This window comes from Hydra vulgaris, chromosome 02 (assembly GCF_038396675.1).
Source record: "Hydra vulgaris chromosome 02, alternate assembly HydraT2T_AEP".
In the NCBI taxonomy this organism is placed as follows: domain Eukaryota; kingdom Metazoa; phylum Cnidaria; class Hydrozoa; order Anthoathecata; family Hydridae; genus Hydra; species Hydra vulgaris.
The window spans coordinates 35,440,001-35,463,192 of NC_088921.1; the positions used below are offsets into that span (position 1 = coordinate 35,440,001).

Genomic DNA, 23,192 nt, shown 5'->3' on the forward strand with positions numbered 1-23,192 from the left:
ATGGCTTCAGGAAAAAAATGCCACAATACAATACTAGAGCCAGCTGAATATTTGAGACAGGCTGCAAGAAAGCGTAAACAGTTTTATTTGTTAGGCTTTCCACTGCAAAGCTTTGCTCCAAATCAACTTCCAATGACTGGAGAAATGCTCAGAAGGTTTTACTGGCTCAACATTAGAAAAGAAACTAGGTAACGTCTAAAAAATTTCTGAACTTTATCTGTTTGTTTTTACTTAACCATTTGGCATTTTCTTAGCACTACCAAGATGAACTGTAAAGTTGGATGTGCCCTTGCTTCTGGAAAAAGTTATCTGAAATGCAGCAAGTTAGCTGAAGGAATGTGTGAAGAGAATTGGCGACAGACAGTCAGAGGTGGTTTGCATTTTGAGAGAACTAGTAAACTTGTGGGGCAAAGCTGGATTCGACAACAATTTCATACTCACAGAGCAGCAAATTCGAAACAAAATTACCAACAAGATCAATGAGTACCAATCTCTAAAAAGACTCAAGACTCTAAGTCTACCAGAAGAAAGCTACTGCAAGAAAGTAAACAACTTTCTAAATGAAAGCAACTTTTTATTTCCAATTCATAAGGCCAACATCTTTAACTTGATAAAGAGTGATCCATTAAGGAACAGAGAGGCTCAAAAAGAGGACATTGAATTTCTAAAGCACTGTCTCAAAGGACGCATGGTCAATGGAGGGTATTGATAACACATTTCAAAAAAATGCTTGTTTGGCTTTGGAGAAAATAAGAATAATGGAAGAAAAAATGCGCTCACAAATGAAAAGCTCAGAAATCAAGAAGAAAAAAATAAAAGAAAGGTAGAAGAAGTAGAACAAAGAGAGTTTGAAGTTTTCTGGTACACAGACAGTGATAGCCTTCCAGATGCTGACGAAGCTTTTATGCCTCCTACAAAGACCCAAAAGATTTCAGAGGAAATAAAAGTTAGTCTTCAGCTAAGTATGGACGAACTCTTTAACAATTGGATCCCAATCATGACAAGATATGGTATTGGTGTTCGACCAGGAACCTGTTTATTGACATCTCTTTATAAAGCTGGCGGTATTAACATTGAGGAGTTGAAGATCTCAAGATCAACTCTGACTAGGAAAGCACACATTGTAGTAGAGTCAGAAGCCCAGGTCATCCAAGAGCAGAACATGGACAAAGTAAGAGGCTTAAAGCTAGTGATTCACTTTGATACTAAAATTGTAAGACAGTACACCAGTAAAGAAGCAATTTCCACAAGTCATGAGAGGATAGCTATTATTGTTTCTTCTCCTGAAGTTGACCCTTAAGATTTTCTGCTTGATATTTTGAAAATTAAAAGCTCCAAGGGAAGCGACCAAGCTGTAGCCATTCAAAGTATCCTCGAATACTATGAGCTATCAGATCAAGTTATTGGGGTGTGTGTTGACACCACAGCTAGCAACACAGGAAAAAACAATGGAGCTATTAGAAATGTTATTCTTCATGCATTGGGGAGGCCTGTTCTCTGGCTAATGTGCAGACATCACATATATGAGAGACATGTGTCTTATATCATGGAACTTGTTTTTGGTACAACAAAAAGTCCAAGTAAACACCTCTATGTTTTACTTCAGAAGCTATGGCCGCAAATACATAGAGAAGTTAATAAACTTGAAAGAATTGTCAAATTTGAATGGTCTCAGGATGCATTTAGACCAGGTACTCTTTTGCACCAATTTGCAGTTGAAACTAAAGAATTTTGTACCACAGCACTTCAGAGAAACACTTTCCAAACAGGAGACTACAAGTATCTTTGCCAGCTGCTGGCTTACTTCCTGGTTGCAGGTATATCTAATTTCTTCTTTAGGCAGCTGGGAGCTCACCATGAGGCCAGGTTTATGAGTCTTTACCTTCTTGTTCTGCAGATGACACAGAACTATCATCCGAATGATTCAAAAACAGTAGAGCCTGCTACTCTCAAGAACATAAACACTGCTACATATTATATTGTGTTTTTCCATGGTCTATTCTTTCTGAAAAGTCCTATGGCAACTCAAGCTCCTTCAAATGACCTAAGAGCTTTTAAGATAGCTTACCAGCTCCAAATGTCAGATGATTACAAAGCCTATGCAGAGATTGGGAAAGTTCTCAACAAAAGCCTTCTACGGCACACTTGGTATCTAGCTCCCCAGCTTGTAGTTTTGTCTCTTGCTGACAGTGATCTAGATACATACGCTAAGAACAACATCCTTAGCAAATTGTTGTCTTTTGCCGTTCCAGAAAAAGAATATATGGTGCTTGAGAAACCTGGAATCCAGCCAGTTGTTGTTCTAATGTCATCTCTTGATGATTTTGTCACTGAGCAAAGTTATCTTCTGTTTTTTCTCCTAGAAATCACGAAGGAAGAACTTTTGCTGTAGAGGGAGAAAGGTATAGCAGCTTGCGAAAGTGAGAGAGCCCCTAAGTCATTTGTCAAGTTTTCTGCTTGTGCAAATCAGCTTGCAGTGATAAATGATAGGGCAGAACGTCACATAAAGCTGATCCAAGACTTTATTGGAAGGACACATAACTAGGATAGACTTCAGGATACTCTTCAGGTAATTACTAAACATTATTATACAGACATGTAGTGTGTAAATTGTTAGTGGGAGGGGGTCGTTTTTGAAAAATTAGGCATTTTAGAATAGCAAACACACATCATGCTCATTTTTAATAACAAAAAAAGGAAGTCAATTGCATTTAACAATTTACACCTAACAACCACTTACCCCACCCAATGTACGCGCATGCTACACAATGTCTGCAAAATTTTTTAAAGTATTTCCATATCATTTTATTCAATAAAATAAACTATTAATTTCAAATACGAGGAATTTTATTGCTTATTATTATTTAATTATTTTACAAAATAACCTGCTTTTTTAATTTTATTTATTATTTTCTAGGTTGTCCGTAAAAACAAAAACATGTATCATCATGTTTTTGTTGCTTTTCAACTCAATTTAGAATTATTATCTGAAATAAAATTGTCACACAAAATCTGTAACTTCCTTATTTTATTAGATATATTTTAAATCGAAACCAGTGTTTTGTGAGTGTTTTTAATTTAAAACTATCTATGTTCGGAACTTTAAAATATAATATTCAGGAAAAATTATATTATATAGAAATTGTCTAAAACCACCTTCTTTACCTTAGAGTTGATTTGGGAGGCTGAAATTTTTACTATAAGGTACTAATACATAATGATAACGATTGAACTTTTCCACATTTTGATTTTCAAAAAAAAAAATTTTTTGAGACACCTTAATATACATACATACATACATACATACATACATACATACATACATACATATATATATATATATATATATATATATATATATATATATATATATATATATATATATATATATATATATATATATATATATATATATATAAATATATAACGATAGTAAAGATTTTACACTTACCATTTTGGTTATAAAACAGCACTTAACTAACTTAAACAGCACTTAACTACTCTATGACATCTAACAAGTCAAAATTAAGGTCAGATTATGTCAAAAGGCATTAATCTAATTGAGATAACTAATTAAATTTCTTGTTTTTTTAAAAAACCACATAAAAGCAAATTAAAAGACTATAATATTTTTAAAAACATACTGAATATTTTTAAGGACATAATGAATGTGTTTTTTTTTAAAAAAAAACACACAAAAAAAAAACATTCTGAATGTTTTTATTTTTATTTTTTTACTGTAGAAAATGTGCAAAAGTGTTGCTACATGGACTATCTTATAGCCTGCTGCTACAAGGTGTCTTTACTTCTAATTCTGATCTGATTTTTTCTTTTTAAAACTCCCCTTTTATTATGTTAAATAAATTATTAAATTTTGTAATGACAGTAGAAATTAAATAAAAGAATAGCATGATTTCATTTATAAATGCATTTATCACATTTGATGTCTGTCTGAAATTGTTTCCTTTATATTACTCAATTTCCAACATTAATACGAATTACTAGAAAATTTTATTATTTTATATGAAAAAACTTGCTTAAATATATATATATATATATATATATATATATATATATATATATATATATATATATATATATATATATATATATATATATATACACTTTTTACAAATAAATAGCAATTAATTTTCTCGCACATTTCTCCTGTGCATTAATAAAAACAGTAGTTTGTAAGTTTAGCAAAAACATTTGATTTTCTATTTTATATAGTATTCTTTTCCTTTCTTGGTGTATTGCTGTTTTATTCTCTGTAGCTTCATATAGCTTTATTTTGCCGTAAATTTTTAAAACCCTAACTATATATCAGGCCTCAGCAGGAAGCAAGAGCTTTAGCTCTCATTCTTGCCCACATTCTCCCCTAAAATGGTTTATGGGAGCAATTTACGGCTCTCGCAAAAGTATAACTTTTTCTCCCAAAAGTATGATTACGAATATAACAAAAATGAAAAACACAAAGTTTGTATAAAAATTAATTACATAATAAACTGCAATGCTTTTTAAAAGGTACGGTTGTTGCAAAAAAAAAAAATGAAGTTAAAAAAGTCTGCCAATATAAATGCAAATGTTTTTGATTAGATTAGACTAACAAATAAATATAAAATTACACTCTAAATTATATTGATAAAATATAAAATTATTTAACTGATTACATTCTAAATTATTGCATAATAATAATTTTTTTATATAATTATATATTTTATATCATAATTACTTTGATATATTATTCCCTTTTATTATGGAATTTTTAATTGTTGTAATAATTCTTAAAATGCCTGCATTCTATTACAATAAGAAAATAAAAACATTTTTCATAAGCAGTAAAAACTTTTATAGCTCTTGTCAAAGTTTTTATCAAATAAGTAATGTTGTTAATAAATAAATGGATAGCTTATGTGAAAACCTCAAGACAACGCTTGTCTAAAGAATTTTTTCACGGCGCAATAAATGAATATTTGTATGTGTATATTCTTGTAAAATTAATGTTACAAACATATACTTGTAACAAGTATAAAATCAAATTTTGTATTTAATAAGCAAATACAAACAAATAGCTTGTGCAAAAACCAAAAGATCTCATAAGAAACTGTTTAGAGGAGCAGCTCGCATGGCTTGCCATGTTCGTCTTAGGAGAGCTTTTCCCCACTCACGCATTTATAATTACATGTTGAGGCCTGATATATGTATATATATTAGGGCCCTGCAAATCGGCATTTTTAGTTTCGAATCGAAGCAGGTCTTGATTTGCAAATTGAATCGAATCACGAATCGAATCACAAATCGAACCACTAGTTTAAAGAAATTTAAGTTTTTTATCTTATTTTTATGTATACTATACAAAATATTACAAAATTTGAATGTTATATGAACAAACTCTTTTTGTTACTTCTAGCCCAAATTAACCGTTCCGCATTTTGCTCGGAAAGACTATTGCGTTTACTGTCGATCACTCCACCTCCCACAGAGTTAACTCTTTCAGACAAACAATTTGTAGCTTAAACAGCAAGAAAATCAATTGCAACTTTGGATAATAAAGGGAAAATGTTACGTTTGTTTTTCCAGTAGAAAATAAAACAATCTGAACGTTCCAACGTTTTCTCTTCGATGTATGCAGTAGTTTCAAAATTTAATTGCTGATCTAAAGTTCTTTTCTCGGGTAGAGTACGATTTTTAGTGATATGTTCAAACATTTTATCAAAAAACCCATTTGCTTCAGATGACAAATTTGCTACTTCGAGTTGAATTTCAGCGGGAATCATAATAATATTTAAATCGTATTTTTTTTCAGATGTCATTAGATAAGATCTTACGATTTGTATCTCTGCCAAAGTAAACATTGCTGATTTAAATCGAGGATCTAAGAAAGTAGCGGCAAGAAAAACATCTTCACTTAAATCAAACCTCATTTCCAACTGCGTAGTAAGATCGTCAACAAATTTACCTATCCCTCTTGAACACTCAACTAGAGCAATTTCTATAGAACCATGATTTTTAAAAATCCATTCCAATAAGTTAGAAGTGCTGTTAAAGCGCGTTTCCACATCCATTGGAAACTTTGACTCAGGTTTCCTTGAGAAATCTGATACTTTTTGAGAGCTGCCTGTCCAACTGATGATGAGTGAAAAAATCCTACTATTTTATGAGCCTTGCTGACTAATGTAATAAGATTTGGTTGGTTGTGTATAGCTGATTTCACACAAAGTTGGAGTTTATGAGCACAACAGCCTAGCCAATCAATCCCAAAAAGTTTGAGTGTGCATGGCATACTAGGAGTAGTATCGGTTGTAGCTCGGAAAATATTATCTGAAGTCAAGTCAAATTTTGACAGCACATTTCTTAAAATTTCTTCAGTGGAAGTAGCTTTGTGACAAGCATTTATTACAACTGATAAACAACTGATAAACAGCATGATTCTAAAACCCAAGAGGATGAAATAAAGTGACAAGTTATCACCATTGTTGGCTTTAAAGTGATCAAAAGTGATGCTAGGTTTGGAGATAATCTGGCTTTTTATACTTTGTTGGAAGTTAATATATAAATCATCGACCATATCACCTAAATTTCGAGATAAAGTGGTTGGGTGTGGTGGATGATATTGACCTTGAGTAAGCACCGAGCACAGATTAATAAAGCCAGATCCAGAAGTTGTCTCAAATGATCTTCCATCTTCAATTATAAATCTAAGCACTGCACGATTGTAGTTTTTTTAATAACTGTATCTATTGGAGGTCAAATAAAATACGAATTTAACGAGGAACTTGATGATTGCTCGATTGTGTTATCGGATTTCTTTTTTCTTTTAGTAGCAGATGTGCACTTTTTTGTTGCTTCTACGTGTAGTTTTATATGGTCACGTTTTAAATGGTTCCATAGATGAGATAAAGTTCCAGTTTTCTGAACAGAATACTTTTTGTTGCAATTCTCTTGTTTGCATTGCCAGAATACTCCTTTTTTTTCAAAGAATTCTTTAACTGTCGATTTTTTAGAAGTCATTTTATAGCTTGATGCAAAAATAGCTTGATGTAGCACAAACAAAAAGTATTGAATTTAAAATTACTTTAGTGAAAGCGAAGTCAAACATTAACAATGCAAAAAATAAAAGCTAACTTTTGCGTTACTAATTTGCGTTCTGCTCTGTTTAAATCCCTAATCGACAATTAATTTTAATGAAAAGTATGTTTACGTTCCAAAATTACTACACCGCTGAACTTTCTAACATAAATATTGATATTTTGAAAACTTTTTAATGCCGTTTATATGAAAACATAAATTAATTTGAATAAAAGAATGATTCGAAAAACTCGAATCATTTTTTTCGAATCGAATCTTGAATCAAAGCGACATTTGATTCGCAAATCTAATTGAAACGATTCACAGGGCCCTAATATATATATATATATATATATATATATATATATATATATATATATATATATATATATATATATATATATATATATATATATATATATATATATCAGTCTTCTATGTTTGAAATTCAATTCCAACACACAAAAAAGTGCTGGCAACATGGTCATTTTGAAGTTAGCCTGCACGATATAAAAAGTTTATTTTCTTCCTGTTATTTAAACTAAAATAAAAATAGCAAGAAGAATGTTTTGAACAAATACTAAATAAAAAATTTTAAAAAAACTGGTAAAAAAAGAAAGGCATTTTTTTATGTGCTCACTAAAGTTTTTGCAGGCAATGTAGGCAAGTGCAAAAAGACTTAGGTGAGAAAGCGCAGGCTAAACCGAGAAGACTGATATATCTATATATATATATATATATATATATATATATATATATATATATATATATATATATATATATATATATATATATATATATATATATATATATATATATATATATGTATATATATATATATATATATATATATATATATATATATATATCGGCCTTGTTTTAAATAAAAAATGCTTAATGCAAAAGCCTAATGTGAATTTAACGACATAAAAATCTCTTTATTTTCTTATTTTTTAAAGACATTAACTTTTTTAAATTACTGCAATAATATTAATTACCCCAAAACGAGTTAAATATATAACTTTTTTATTATTACTATATAAGGGAATATTTATTTTCTTTTATAGTTTTTTAATATCAAATAATTAAATTTAATATTACATTTAAAAAAATATTTGATATTAACAAATTTCTTTATTTTCTCGACATATGCATAAATGAACTAAAATATGTTAAATTTTTGAATTTTTAAAATGATTATTTCTTAAATTTATAATTACGGCTTTGCAACTACAAATGATTTTTTATTTAAAAAAAATTAGCTAGTAATTAATAAAAAAATTACGATAATTTATTTACTTTATTTGTTAAAAGTTTATTAGTTTATTATTAAAATTATATCGCTGTATATATAATTTATTAAAAAATAATCGCTGCAATTTAACTTGCATTATAAATAAAAAAGTTTTTTAACAAATTTTTGATGCAGCCATTTATTTAAAATTTACTTTCGAGTAAAAAAAAAAAAAATGTTAAGGAAGGAAAACCTAAAAAATAATTGCGATAAAAATAAGCTGATTTTTTTTTTAAGAACAAATAAAATTTAAATATTGAAGAATATTCAGTAACATTTTAAAATAGATTTGACAGTTAAGCTAAACCCAAGCAACAACTTTAATTTTAATAAACTTAAATAAATTTTTTAAATCAAAATTAAATTGAAAATTTTTTAAATCTAAATTAAATTATATACTTTTTTAATCAGAATAAAATTATATATTTTTATTAAATTAGTTTTAAATTGAATCATAATTTTTTTATCAGAATTAAACTGTTTTTATGCTTCCTGCTTTAAAAATCAATCATTACAATAAAATAAAATCAAAATAAAATGAAATTTTTTATTTTATTTGAGTTTTTTTCATTAGTAAATAGCGCTTATATCTAACATAATTGTCATTCAAACTTTAAAAAAAAATATTTTTACATAATTGTCACTTAAATGTTAAAGTGATTTCTTTTAAAAATTAATTGTTTCATCATACCACTTATAAAATAATTTAAATGTTGAAAAAATGATAAAAAATTGCTTAACCAAAACCACTTACTGCTTACGTAAAATCGCTTAAGGCATACATAAATATGCGTAGCGCTTTAAAACAAGGCCTGTATATATGTGTGACAGAGAAGACTGATATATGTGTATATATATATATATATATATATATATATATATATATATATATATATATAGACACACACACACACACATACGTACATTACATAACTGACTAATTATAATTACCAATATGGATATAAAGTATATTTACTTTTAAATCATGGAAGTAATCTAATTCTTTAAGATGTGAGCAACCAATCCTTTAAAGTAACAATAAATAACTCTCTTTTGTAGGCAGAGTATAGATAAATTTTGCGGCTTAAGCATAAATCTGTAGGGCTAGAAAGTTTGTTCCGGATTGTAGTTACTATTGGTATGCATTTGCACAAGAGTTAGAGATTCCATGTTAATTTTTTTTTCCCCGCAATTAACACAAAAAAGCTATCAAGAAGACAAAAGATCTCTATGCTTATATGGAATGGCATATCATGCAATACTAGTTATGCTAGTGATATGCAAGCAAATATTAATACAAAACAAATTTTGACAAAATGTTTTATAAATTATACATAATTGTTAAAACTTTTTTTCAAACTTTATTTTAAAATTTTTAAAAAAATTTGCAATTAATTGACAAATCTTATTCTTGTTTAAAAAAGTAAAAAAAAGAAAAATTACAGATTACAATCTAACAGATGATGTAAGAAAATGTATTGCTTAAACTGTAAAGAGTAGATTTTGTTATCAGGAAATGATTTGTTCTTTTCATGTCAGTCTGTTTATAAGTCTTTAATAAAATGTAGTTAAAGTTTTTAAAATAATCAAACTTTTCTTCCAGATTATTATCATTTATTATCAAGTTTTCTAACAATGCTATTCAGCCAATAGTCTAAACATTTAACTAGTGTAAAATATTTTGATGTTTTCTGTTGTTTTTTTTTAAACCTCTTTATTAAGTGGGAATATTTTTATGTAAAACCATTAAATGTATTTATATTTACAGCACATAGAGCAATAGACAATAGGTAATTTTTGGCAAAAGCTAAATATTCTACCTAGATTTTGACAGCCAATTTCAATTGGGAAGAAGCCACTAGAGGTATCTTCTTACCTCCAAATAATTTTAACACTAATAGCTTCTGCCTCTTAAAAAATTTGGCTTATGACAGAATTATATTTTAGCACTGAGACATGAGCAACTCTGTGACTAATAAATAATTTTATTGAAATATAAACATAAAATAATAAATGAAATACTTTACATAAATCAATTTTTTTAAAGTGTTGTCACAAGGCTTCGCTTTTTTTCATTTGCATTCATAACTTCAGTAGTGATACTTTACTTGAGGCTAAAAGTCATTTGTGAGAATCAACTGAAATCCAAGCGCAGCATTTACTTAAAAATCTATTTTTAACAAGAAATTTAGAGATGCTTAAAAAGGTTTTAGTAAATGTGTGGTCTTGACACATGGTATTGAGAAAAATGTGTTTCACTAACTACCAGGAGAAAGCAGAATTTATTTAAGCGTAGAAGATATAAATACAGACCTTTGTAACCTGGTAAGCAGAACTATATGGATTAAATCTTCAGGTATGTCACCTCATTAGTAAAAAATAAAGTTGGTGTGGTGATTAGTTTGACAAGAAAACTAGATCTCAAAGCTGGACAACCTATTACAATTTATTGTACATACACTTTAAAAAATTACACGCATAAAACTAACAGAAGTTTCAGTTAGTAACAAGTTTATTAACTTATTTTACAAGTTAATTTAACTCCCTTGAGCTTAAAAATGCTCTTTACCTTCAAACAGGTAGACAGGCAAATTCTGGTAATATAAAAATAAGTCAATTAACAGGTAAAAATTTGGTAATAATACCTCAAAAATATAAATTAATCTATGTGAAGTCTCTTAATATTTTAGAAAGAGATTTATTATTTATCAGAATATAAAATGGATTTTAAACATTTTATTTTGTAAATTGTTTTATTTTCAAACATTTGAAAATATATACTCACGGAAGGTCTTCTTTTTTACGAAACTGATATTGCTTTACAAGCCTCCTAAAAACATGAAAAAAAAAACATGAAAAAAAGAAACTTAAAAATTCAAAGACCTAAATAACTGTTTGTAAAACATATAAGGGTAACATTTTTTCAAGAAATAATTTCAAGAAATAGTCAAGAAATAATTTCATTTTGTCAAGAAACCATCAATAGTTATAAAAACAGTGACATAAGGGGAAAAAATTAAATGGATTAAGCACCAATAATTGATAATTGCTATTTTGACTTCCCAAAATGAATTCTTGCTGGTTAAAAAAAACCGGAGTTTCAAAAAAAAAGATTTGACAAAAATCAGGATGCAAGCCTTCAAGCATTTGGAGTGTCATCAATAACAATAGTTTATCAGGAAACAAACTAATTTGAAATTTGTCGATATTTCTTGTGCAAATTATAAAGTATTTCCTTAATATATTGACTGAAAAAAGTTGCGAAAAAATTGCATATCAAAAAATGTTTTTATTTTCGTTATATTCTCATCTGCTTTTTTCTTCAACTTGTATTAATTTTGGTAGTGGAAAATAACAAACGCCTTAAAAATAAGAAAACAAAAATGGTAAAGTGTTTAGATATATTATTCTTATGAAAAATATTTTTCTTTTTTTAATATTTAAATTTTTAGCTTATTTTATTTAGATTTTCTATTTTGTCTTTATTTCTTTTTTCGAATATTGCTGTTTTATTCTCTCTAAAACTAATTTCATAAAATCATTTAAGTTTTGATAATGCTCTCAACATATTTTCATTGTTTACGATATGCTACTTTAATATGTTCACTGACGAATATTAAATATGATGTAAACTATATATATTAATTTTTTTGCTTCACTTAGTTAGAATACTTCCATTTTACTGGTGGTAAAAATCCTTTTTTCATAAATGACTGTTCTTATTTTATGGTAATTTTAATAAAAATATTGAATACATCATTTTAATAATAATTTATAATAATATAGTAAATGTCATCAGCATGAAGCTCATTCAAGTCGATGACGTCAAGTTATATAGTTTATTTTGCATTAGGGTTCGTAGCCACCACTTAGATAATGCTCTTTACAACATTGTGCTTTGGTCAGAAGCATAACAACTACCAATTTCTTACAGCAAGTGTTTTATTCATAGGATTGTGCCTGTATTATTGAGAAATGTAAACTTTAACTATAACTCAGGAGATCATATTTCAGCTTGGTCTTCTAATTCCAAAGATCTCGGTGTAACTCTAGATTTTCACCTTAACTATAAAAAACATATTTCAAACATTATCCATGCAGCTAATACCAGAGCATAACTTATTTTAAAACGCTTTAATTCTTGCGATCCTAGTATATTAGTAATAGCCTTCACTAAATACAGTGGGATGCATAAATATAGATTCACTACTTTGTTTGTGTAAAATTTTTTGTCTTTTTCACAATTATCTTTGAAACCAACACTAATTAATACGATTAAAAGCATATTAAATGTCTCAATCAATTGATTCTCTATTGAATGGTATATAATTGGAACTCATTAGGTTAACCAGTCTTGAGTAATTATTAATTAAATTTGAACATACCTGTATTTTTAATGTAGCAAAAATATAGAGTCAACTAAAATTTAACGACTCAAGTTAAAATATCTCAACGAAATGTTATCCAAACAATGTTGTCAATTAGATATTCATAAATATAGTTTTCCTTACCAAATTGTCAACCTTTTAGAATCAGTTGCCTTTCGATGTTGTTAATGCCGATAATATTACCATCTTTAAAAGTAAAATTAACTCACTCAATTTTGAAAAGTCAGCATTGACTGCACATCTTATTATTTTTTAATATAAATTATATAGTTGCACATCTTATTATTATTTAATATAAATTATATAGTTGATGTTGTATACTGTTACATAATTTGTTGGGAGGCACGCTGTTAGTATCCAACAATATGGATAATAATACAATCTAATCTTATCTATAATAATTGTCTTATTTAACTAAGAAATTTTTTTTTCAACTGTAGCTGTAGCTTCTTTAAATCTTTGTATTTATTTTCTTATAAATTTTTGCTGCAAATTACAATAAATGAATGAATTATAAAAAATTTAATTGCGCGTCTGCGTTTTTTTTCCGATGATAAGTTTCTTAAAAAATATATATATTTAGTGGAAACTTTGTTTTATGTAACATTAGTAATTTTTATAGTAGTGTTTCATAATTGTCATCTTAGTTTTAAATATTCCGTTTAAACAGCTGCACACTAGAGTTAACAACATTATTATTAATTGCTAATTAACATAAGCAGTTTTCATGTTTAGCGTTTCAAAAACGATTGTCTTCTTAATATAAAGTATTTTCATGTTGTTTTTTTTATAAGAAAGAATTTTGACAAGTCTTGAATTTTCTTCTTCTTTAAAACATTCATTTTATGGTTATTTTTTATTTAATGAGGGTCACTTGTTTATGGATGAATTTCCTAAAGAGATTTAAATGTAATTACTGCAGAGTTTTTTAAACACAAACAGTTTTTATTTACAGAACTACACAATTAGATGGGGTTTTCTCCCTTATAAAAAAACATTCGCGCTAACATTTTAGTTCAACTGGAGACTTGACAAAATAAAAATTGTAATTAAATGAAGATTATCGCCTTTGATTTTTTTTTTCTTCAATTAAAATATTTTTTTTTCATTTACCGTGAAACCTAATGTATTTTCATTATTTCTTACTAAATCTAAAAAATTAAAAAAAAATTTAAAAGTGTACCATATTGCAATCCCTAATGCTAACTAAGAAATTAAACAGCTTTATTACTCAGACAAAGTATTATACAAAGAGTGCTATTTTCAAACAAATCTTCCTGTAAAATAAACACTTTTTTTCTAAGGAAAAAAAAATGTTGAGCTAATATATGTGGGCAATATTTTTGATAAACAACTATTGGTAAGCACAGGGCTTGTGATAAAGCGAGGGCTCGTAAAACGCGCCCGTAAACGGTATTTTCAAACATTCTAGACGCAATAAACAGCGCTCGCACTGTGTCACGAAATGACTTTTAATTCGAACCTCTTGTCCCGAGAAAACCCTTTGGAGGTTTGAGAGTACACATGTGTAGAATTACACTAGAGTTGGTTTTGAAATCTTTCATCATCGTCCGAGAAAGAAAAATCAGTTTAAAGTTTTTAATTTTATGCTTATTTAATAAGGTCAATAAACTAAGAGTTTTTTTTTCTTTCTCAAAAAAACTGTCAATTTTGGTTATTTGTTTTACAAATAGTACATACAAAATATTTTAGCAAAAAAATAATTAACTAAAAAACTCCGGGAAAAACCTGCAAACAGTTTAGAAACCGTTTTAAAAGAACAAGGTGTGCGTCTTTTTTCAAAATGCCTAACCAAGCAAAAACTCATGAAGACAACAGGAAAACTGTCTGTTTTCTCTGTATGAACAAAGCTAACAGGCAGCTGACTGATTTTATGATTAAATGCAGTCAAGAAATTTTGGGCCAAAGAATCAACTTTGAAGACCAAAGAGTACCAATTGGAATCTGTGAAAACTGTCGAGTAAGTCTCAGAAGAAAAGGTGAAGGGAGAGATGTCCAACTTCCTTTCTTGCCAGACTATCAAAACATAAAGATCCGTCCTGCAACAAGAGAATCAGCATGTGATTGCTTGATTTGTAGTGTGGGAAAAGCAAAATTCAGAAGCCCTCAGATAAGTGGAGCAACAAACACTGCCAGTCAGCTTATAGAACAGCCAATTGTTGAGAAAAGATGTTCAGCATGCTTTTCATTGATAGGAAGAGGCATCCCTCATGTCTGTACTAAAGCAATGTTACGACAGAACTTACTCAAAGTTGCAGAAAAGGACAAAAAAGCAGCAGAAAAAGTGGCTGTTTCTGTAATTGCCAACAAAGTTCCTTCCCCCCATGGCACTGTCCGTCTCAATCAAGGAGTAGGAAGACGCTTTCCAGTAACTCCAGGTAAAAACTGTACTTTTTAAACAAAAAAAACTTTTGTCAAAGGGCATAGCAATAAAATATACACTATGATTTTCGGAAATGATACAATGGTAACTTTCTGTGATTTTTTGCAGGTCCATCGCGACAAAGAGAATTATTTCCTTCATCTACACCCACCTTGACTGCACAACATCTAGTACAAGTTCAAAACCAGATTGGTCTTTCAAATAGAGGAATGAATATGCTTGCTTCAACTCTAAACAAAGTAGTTCCACAGCGTGTTGTGGAGAAAAATTTCAGAGAAAAGTTTGAATCTCTTGGAAAGCAACTTTCTGACCTCTTTGTCACCTCAGAAATTACTGATACATCCAAAAGCACTAGCCAAGAGTCTAAACATTTATTGGTGTACTGCAATGACATGGAGGCATTAAGAAACACTGTTGCTGAAGTCAGAGGCCCTCAGTCAGACCAGCTTATTAAGGTGGGGATAGATGGTGGAGGCGGGTTCGTGAAAGTTTCTTTTGGTATTATGAGCTTAGAAATACCAGATACTTCTCCTCCATCAAAGAAACCTCTCTTTAAAAATTTCAAAGACTCAGGATTGAAGCGTCAACTTTTGGTGGCCATTGCAGAAAATGTCTCTGAAAACTATGACAATGTCAAACAAATCCTGGATAAACTGTGTTTAGAGAGAATGTCTTTTGTGTTGTCATGCGACATGAAGCTTGCTAACATAATTTGTGGCTTGCAATCTCACTCTAGTGCACACCCTTGCACCTGGTGTGACATTGAGTCACACCAGGTGAATCTTCATCACAGTGGTGAGCTTCGAACATTTGGCTCCATTCGTTCTGATTTTGAAGGCTTCCAAGCAGCTGGTGCCCAAACAAAAAAGGCAAAGGACTTTCAAAATGTTGTTCACCAGCCAATAATAAGACTTTCTGATGATACTCTTGTCCTAGATTTTATTCCTCCTATAGAACTTCACCTTCTTATTGGTGTTGTGAACCACCTCTTTAAGAACCTCTGTCAGGTTTGGCAAAATGCAGATGAGTGGCCAAAGATGATCAACATTCAACAACAACCTTTTCATGGAGGACAATTTGCTGGCAATGAGTGTAGAAAGCTTTTGAGAAATGTTGACTCACTTCAACAACTTGCAGAGAAGCATGCTTGCTTTTTGGCATTTCCATTTATTGAAACCCTCAGAAAATTTGATGCTGTTGTTGATGCCTGCTTTGGGAATACACTCCAACAGAACTACTGTGAGCTTATTGAAGAGTTTAAAGCTTCCTATCTCAACCTTCCAAACACAAGTGTTACCCCCAAAGCACATGCTGTTTTCTTCCATGTGACACAGTTTATTGATCGCCACAACCACTCTCTGGGCATCTTTTCTGAGCAAGCCACAGAGTCACTTCACCACAACTTCAGTCTTCATTGGCAACGTTTCAAGAGGCCAGCCATCCATCGAGATTATCCCAGGAATCTTCGAAACTGTTTGATCGAGTATAACAGTAAACATTTATTTTGATTTCTATTTGTGGAAGAGACATTTAGAGTTATTAATTACATATGCTATGTAAGAGTTTAATAAAGGCTTGCTTCTTAATCAATTGAGTAGAATAATTTTGTATAAGTATCTAGAATCATTAATGTTTTTCACAGCTTGAAATTCAAAGCTGAAAGTAGAAAACTGTTTGTCTTTCAAGAATAGTTTGTATGTATTTTTTTTGGTTTTGCTTTGTTTAGAGTTGCAAACACATTATATGTTGAAGAAATATATATGTTATAATAGAGAACAAGATTTTTTTAAAGAAATTCTTTTTTTGTAAAATTTTTATTCTGAGCAATAAAATTAAAAACTTTAAACTGATTTTTCTTTCTTGGACGATGATGAAAGATTTCAAAACCAACTCTAGTGTTATTCTACACATGTGTACTCTCAAACCTCCAAAGGGTTTTCTCGGGACAAGAGGTTCGAATTAAAAGTCATTTCGTGACACTGTGCTCGTTCAGCTTATAACGAGCGTATAAAATAACGCTCGTCCAATAGCTCGGGATTATTTTTTTATTTTCATAAAATATTTAAAAAAGATTTTTTATTAAAGATATTCTATTATCAAAGCACTAATATAAAGTATAAAAAGCACTACGTCGATTTCTTTTGCACTAACGTAATGAATGAGCAGTTTGAAGTCATTAACCACTTAACGAACCTATTAATTTTCAAAAGTGTGTCAAAAACAAATCTATTTTTTTTTTTAATTGATTTTACTGTTTTAACCATGCAAAAAAGGAAAATAATAATAATTAATAAATTTTAATATATTTTAATAATTTATGACCTTCCTAATTGACCTTTGAAAACTTGCTCGACATATGTCGAGCATTGCAATATTGCATAAAATTCTTGCAAAATTCTTGAAAAATTGAAGTGAACCTAGTTGCAAACTTAATTTCCTCTATTTCTAAACAATAAAATATAAAGTTGATTTCAATAAATTTATAAATTTATGATTTTATTAAAAACTCTAATTATATAACATTACATAAACTTTCGTAAATGTACATTTATGGCACTGTAAAATTGTAGAGACTAGGCAAAATCACGCATACAAAAATTTCAAATTTTTAACTGTAAAAGTAGTTTTATTACAAGAAACTTTCACGTATTTATAAATAATAAGAATAAAATAAGGCATTCTATAAATTTATGAACATTGAAATAATAGAAAACTACTTAAAAAGTCATAAAAAGAAGAGTTTATCGTACAGGAAGCGCATCAGATATCATAATAACCAATCAGAAGCTTTGCTCGACATATAGCGAGCTAGCTCTCAAAGTATACCAATTTTTGGTAATGCTCGACATATCTCGAGCAAATTTTTTTTGGCTAAAAAAGTTTGCTCGACATATGTCGAGCAAATTCGTTAAGTGGTTAATAGTCACTAATTTCAATTATGCAATGTGCAGGTGGAAACACAATGTGAATACAAAAATGCGCAAATAAAATAAGATTAGAAAATTAGAAAACCACTATAAGAAAATTGAAACTGCAGAGTATTTTTAATCTTGTGAAAATATCAAGTAAGATTTATTTGATTTATTGTTTGTAATATTCCACACATCGTTTATAATAAAAATAAATGTTAATAATAGAGTAATTTTTAAAATTAGTTTTTGTTTATAGTATAGGTTTTTTTATTAACTATTATTTATTTTAACTCAAATTTAAAACGATTCTGTTGTTCGCAATGGCATTCGAATGTTCGCAATAGCATTCGAAAAGGAAACAAAGTAATGACGTCAACATTTATTAAATGGAAAGTTATTATTCAATTTATTATTATTTCAAATTATTCTTGTGTTATTTTTTTAAGATAAAAAAAACGTAATTTAAAAAAGAAATTTTAGAAAAAAATTAAATAATTAATTTGAATAAAAAATAACAAGAAATATAAAAACCATTAACCGTTAATTAAATTTACAGCGTAACATTTTAAAATACATATATCAAAACAACGAATCAAAAGTCACTAAATTATACTTTAATACTAAATCAATAAAAGTTGCGTTTTTGTTTGATATTATTTTTTTATAACATAAATAGTTAAAAATAAAATCGCAATCTGACAATATACAAGAAGTTTGGAAGTTTAAAAATCTACTTCGTTGAAGTAGTTTCATGAGTGTGATACTAATTCAAACATTTTTTGACGAAAGAATTATGTAACAAATAAAAAAATAAAAAGCTTTTTATGAGCATCGCCTTCAGCAATTTTCATGATCGCGCTCGCCGACGTTATTTCGAGCGCACAAAATCACGCTCGATGAAAACATATTCTAATTTTACCAGCGCGATATAACACGCTTGACGATTTTCTTCATCACAAGCCCTGTAAGCAGGCCTTGTTTTGAATAAAAAAATCCTGAATGCATTAGCTTAATGCGATACTACATCATAAAATTCTTTTTATTTTTTTATTTTTTAAAGACATTAACTTTTTTAAAGACATTAACTTTTTTAAATGACTGCAATAATATTAATTACCCCAAAACGAGTTAAATTTTATTTAACGGCATTTTTATTATTACTATAAAGAATGCTTATTTTCTTCTTTTTTTAATTAATATTAAATAATAAAATTTAATATTGCATTTTTAAAAATGTTTGATATTAACAAATTTCTTTATTTTCTCGACATATGCATAAATGAATTAAAATATGTTAAATTTTTGAATTTTTAAAATGATTGTTTCTTAAATTTATAATTGCGGCTTTGCAACTACAAATGATTTTTTATTTAAAAAAAAAAGCTAGTAATGAATAAAAAAATTACGATAATTTATTTACTTTATTTGTTAAAAGTTTATTAGTTTATTATTAAAATTATATCGCTGTATATATAATTTATTAAAAAATAATTGCTGCAATTTAACTTGCATTATAAATAAAAAAGTTTTTTAACAAATTTTTGATGCAGCCATTTATTTAAAATTTACTTTTGAGTAAAAAAAAAAAAAAATGTTTAGGAAGAAAAACCGAAAAAATAATTGCGATAAAAATAAGCTGATTTTTTCTTAAGAACAAATAAAATTTAAATATTGAAGAATATTTAGTAACATTTTAAAATAGATTTGACAGTTAAGCTAAACCCAAGCAACAACTTTAATTTTAATAAACTTAAATAAATTTTTTAAATCAAAATTAAATTAAAAATTTTTTAAATCTAAATTAAATTATATACTTTTTTAATCAGAATAAAATTATATATTTTTATTAAATTAGTTTTAAATTGAATCATAATTTTTTTATCAAAATTAAATTGTTTTTATGATCTTTGTTTCCAGCTTAAAAAATCAATCATTACAATAAAATAAAATTAAAATAAAATAAAAAATTTTTTTTTACTTGAGTTTTTTCATTAGTAAATAACGCTTATATCAAACATAATTGTTGTTCAAACTTTTGTAACAAATATTTTTACACAAACGTCATTCAGATGTTAATGTGACATTTTTTAAAATTACTTCTTTTTTCTTACCGCTTATTCAATAATGTTAAAGTTAAAAAATGATAAAAAGTCGCTTAACCGAAATCGCTTACAACGTACGTAAAATTTCTTAAGACGTACATAAATAGCTCTACCCCTAACGCTTTAAAACAAGGCCTGGGTAAGTTTAATTGAATTTTAAAAAATTATAATAACTTTAAACCCATTTTTTACTGTTTAAAATGAAAACAATTTAATGACTAAACTCTAAGGCAATCAATACGTATTAAACATTAATACAAAAAAAAAAAAAAAAAAAATTACCTGAGATTTTTTGCATATTCTTGCTCAATTCGAATTCTATCCTTTATAAAACCTGAGCATTTATCCAAAAACTCAATACCATTTAGAGTGTGCTTCTCGATATTGTCTCTGTTATCCTATGATTTTAGATTAATTACTAATTTATATTATTTTAATGTATAAAATTTAAAAATAAGGAAAAAATTAACATCATTAATTAAAAACAAACTTTTGAACAAGCCTTCAGTGTGCACAAGATTTCACTGCGTAACAGAAAAGCATAGTGTGTAAAAAACACCATAAATTTAACTTAACTCAGGTTTGATATTTATATCAATAATAAAAAAATTGCACCATTACTGTATTTAAAGTAGCTGATTGTTCTTGCTCCACAACACACTTTGTACTTCATTTCGATATTTGCAAACATATTTCCTGCAATTGTTCTTGTCCTTTTCAATTTCAACTTCTTGAATTCTTATACACACATGTTCTTGAAATTTAAATTAAAAAAATAGAAATTAATCTATTACTTATTCTTTGCACCCATTTTTGATCAAAATTGAAGACATTTAGAATCAACTTTACTTTACTGCTGCCACATGACCTGCTCTGCTAGATTTATATTTGCTAACAGACAGTTGCCAAGTCAACAAGATGAATTAAGAGACTGTGACCTACAGATCCAACCACCACGAACTATTATAGCTGATGCATAATGCTTCAAGCAATAAGCGAAAATGTAATTTCAGGCCTTGTGATGAATAAAAAACACTTGATGGTTCAGCCTGATAGAACTTTTGACACTATTAGATTCTTTAAATTTGTTTTTCATATTTATTGATATTAATATTTTTGAACTGCTGCAATTGATTAAATTACCGCAAAACTAGTATAGTTGGATAATTAGCTTAAAACAATGTAGAAAAGGTCTTTTTAAGTTTATTAAAAGTTTCTTTTACAAAAAAGGTTGATATGCACCTTCACTTGTGTGTAGAAATATGACATCATTCATATCTTGTTATATTTATTTTAATATTGTTATTGTTGATATTTATTGTTATTCTGTTTATAGAAACTAACATTGTTTAAGATATATATTATGATATTAGGAGCAACAACTAACTTTTGTTTATTATGTTATTAACATAACTTCAATGTATGCTTTGTTCCTATTTTGATATTTAAAATGAACTTTATTTCTAGGGAAATAAATTTAAAAATGGTGGAATAAAAGCCTTATAGGCTTAAAAGATATATTTAATGCCTTATGTACATGGTTAAATATGAACTATTTTATGACACTTATATGGATTAACTTATAAAGAAAATTCGGTGCATACTGCACAATCCTTTAACTACTTTATCCTGGTGTTAAAAAAAACTACTTTTCTCATATAAATTTCTCATCAAAATTATCTTGTAAATATAAATTCAGGCATTGCGAGATTTACATTTTTAATATATATGTATGCATTTTTATTATATATATATCCAGCCTTCTTAAGAGTTATGTGCAGTCACACACCTTATATGACCATACATATAATATTTTGATTTTGACAACTTGGACATAGGAAGTGACCAGGGCTTTAGTCCTATTCCTGGCTAAAAATGAGACTTTTTGTCTCATTTTTAGCCAGGAATAGGATATATATTTATATATTTTTAAACTTTAGTTTACTTCCAACAAGAATGCAAGCAACCACTATTAAGTTATGAGTTACTTTTAAATGGAGGATAGGTTAAATACTAGGAAATGGTTAACTGAATACTTAAGTTGTAGGATGTATAAAAAAGTACAACATGAAGATGGGTAAGAGTTATAAGGTTTTTTTGGTGTGCAAAGAAAAAAACTAGATTAATAAAAGTTTTTATAGCATGAAGGGACGGATACTGTAAAAGGATGCAACTTGTTGAATAAGAAGCCACGTAAGAATGAGTCTTGGTTTATTGTAATAGTGATGATAGCTTGTTTGAGCATTGACCATGATAATATTTGTAGAAAAAAGAAAGAAATGCAACCTAACAACAATGGGAGAGTGGCTCAAACTTAGCAGATAAAACAGGTCTAATAACATTTACAATGTGCTTTACAACTTTGTCTGAGAATAAGAAGGTTATTATTAGTCAATATAGGAATGCCAACAATATTGCAATACTTTTTTTGCAGTAAATAAATGTGTTTTGTTGTCTAACTTGTGGATTTAAAGTTCATTTAAATCCACAAGCAACTGCAAGCCTTAGGCTGTTACAGAGGAGAGATCAAATTAAAGACCGGCTGCTTGTTCTAAGCAACCAAAAAGTGAAGATTATTTATTAAGACAAGAGTATAAAATTGAGTCGCCAGCAGATAGAGCCGTTTTAAATGTAAAATTTTCATGAAGATCATTTTGTAGATAGGAAACAATACAGGAGCAAAGATACCTTGTGACACCTTTAAAGTTACTTGAAATAATGAAGAGTGCAGGCCATCAAGAATAACTTTAATACTGTAGTTAGAAATAATTTAATAATCTCAAAAACTCTATATAATGAAACTAATAAAAGAGTGAAGACTAATCGTAGGATGGTTGAAGTTGTCAAAGTGTTTGCTAGACTTTTGAAAAATGGGAACCACTTATTTAGTAATTTTTTATAGTTTAACAAAAATTGAAGAGAGTTCTGGAGAACACTTTTTTAAGACTATGATGGAAATCTTGTCTGGAGCACAAACTTTAGAAGTGTTAAATTGAGAATAAACTTTAGCATTGGAAGCCA

At 28.3% G+C, this 23,192-nt stretch overlaps 1 protein-coding gene across 1 annotated transcript in view; it reads right to left on the reverse strand.

Moving 5' to 3' along the window:
- Window positions 1-23,192, reverse strand: part of LOC100205691 (cdc42-interacting protein 4 homolog) — a 64,047-nt gene that overhangs the window by 35,758 nt on the left and 5,097 nt on the right. Inside the window, exons 2-3 of the mRNA XM_065790721.1 lie at window positions 20,454-20,569; window positions 11,151-11,195 (exon numbers count right to left, since the gene is read on the reverse strand). Coding sequence (XP_065646793.1) covers window positions 11,151-11,195; window positions 20,454-20,569 — 161 coding nt within the window. The remainder of the gene's footprint in view (window positions 1-11,150; window positions 11,196-20,453; window positions 20,570-23,192) is intronic.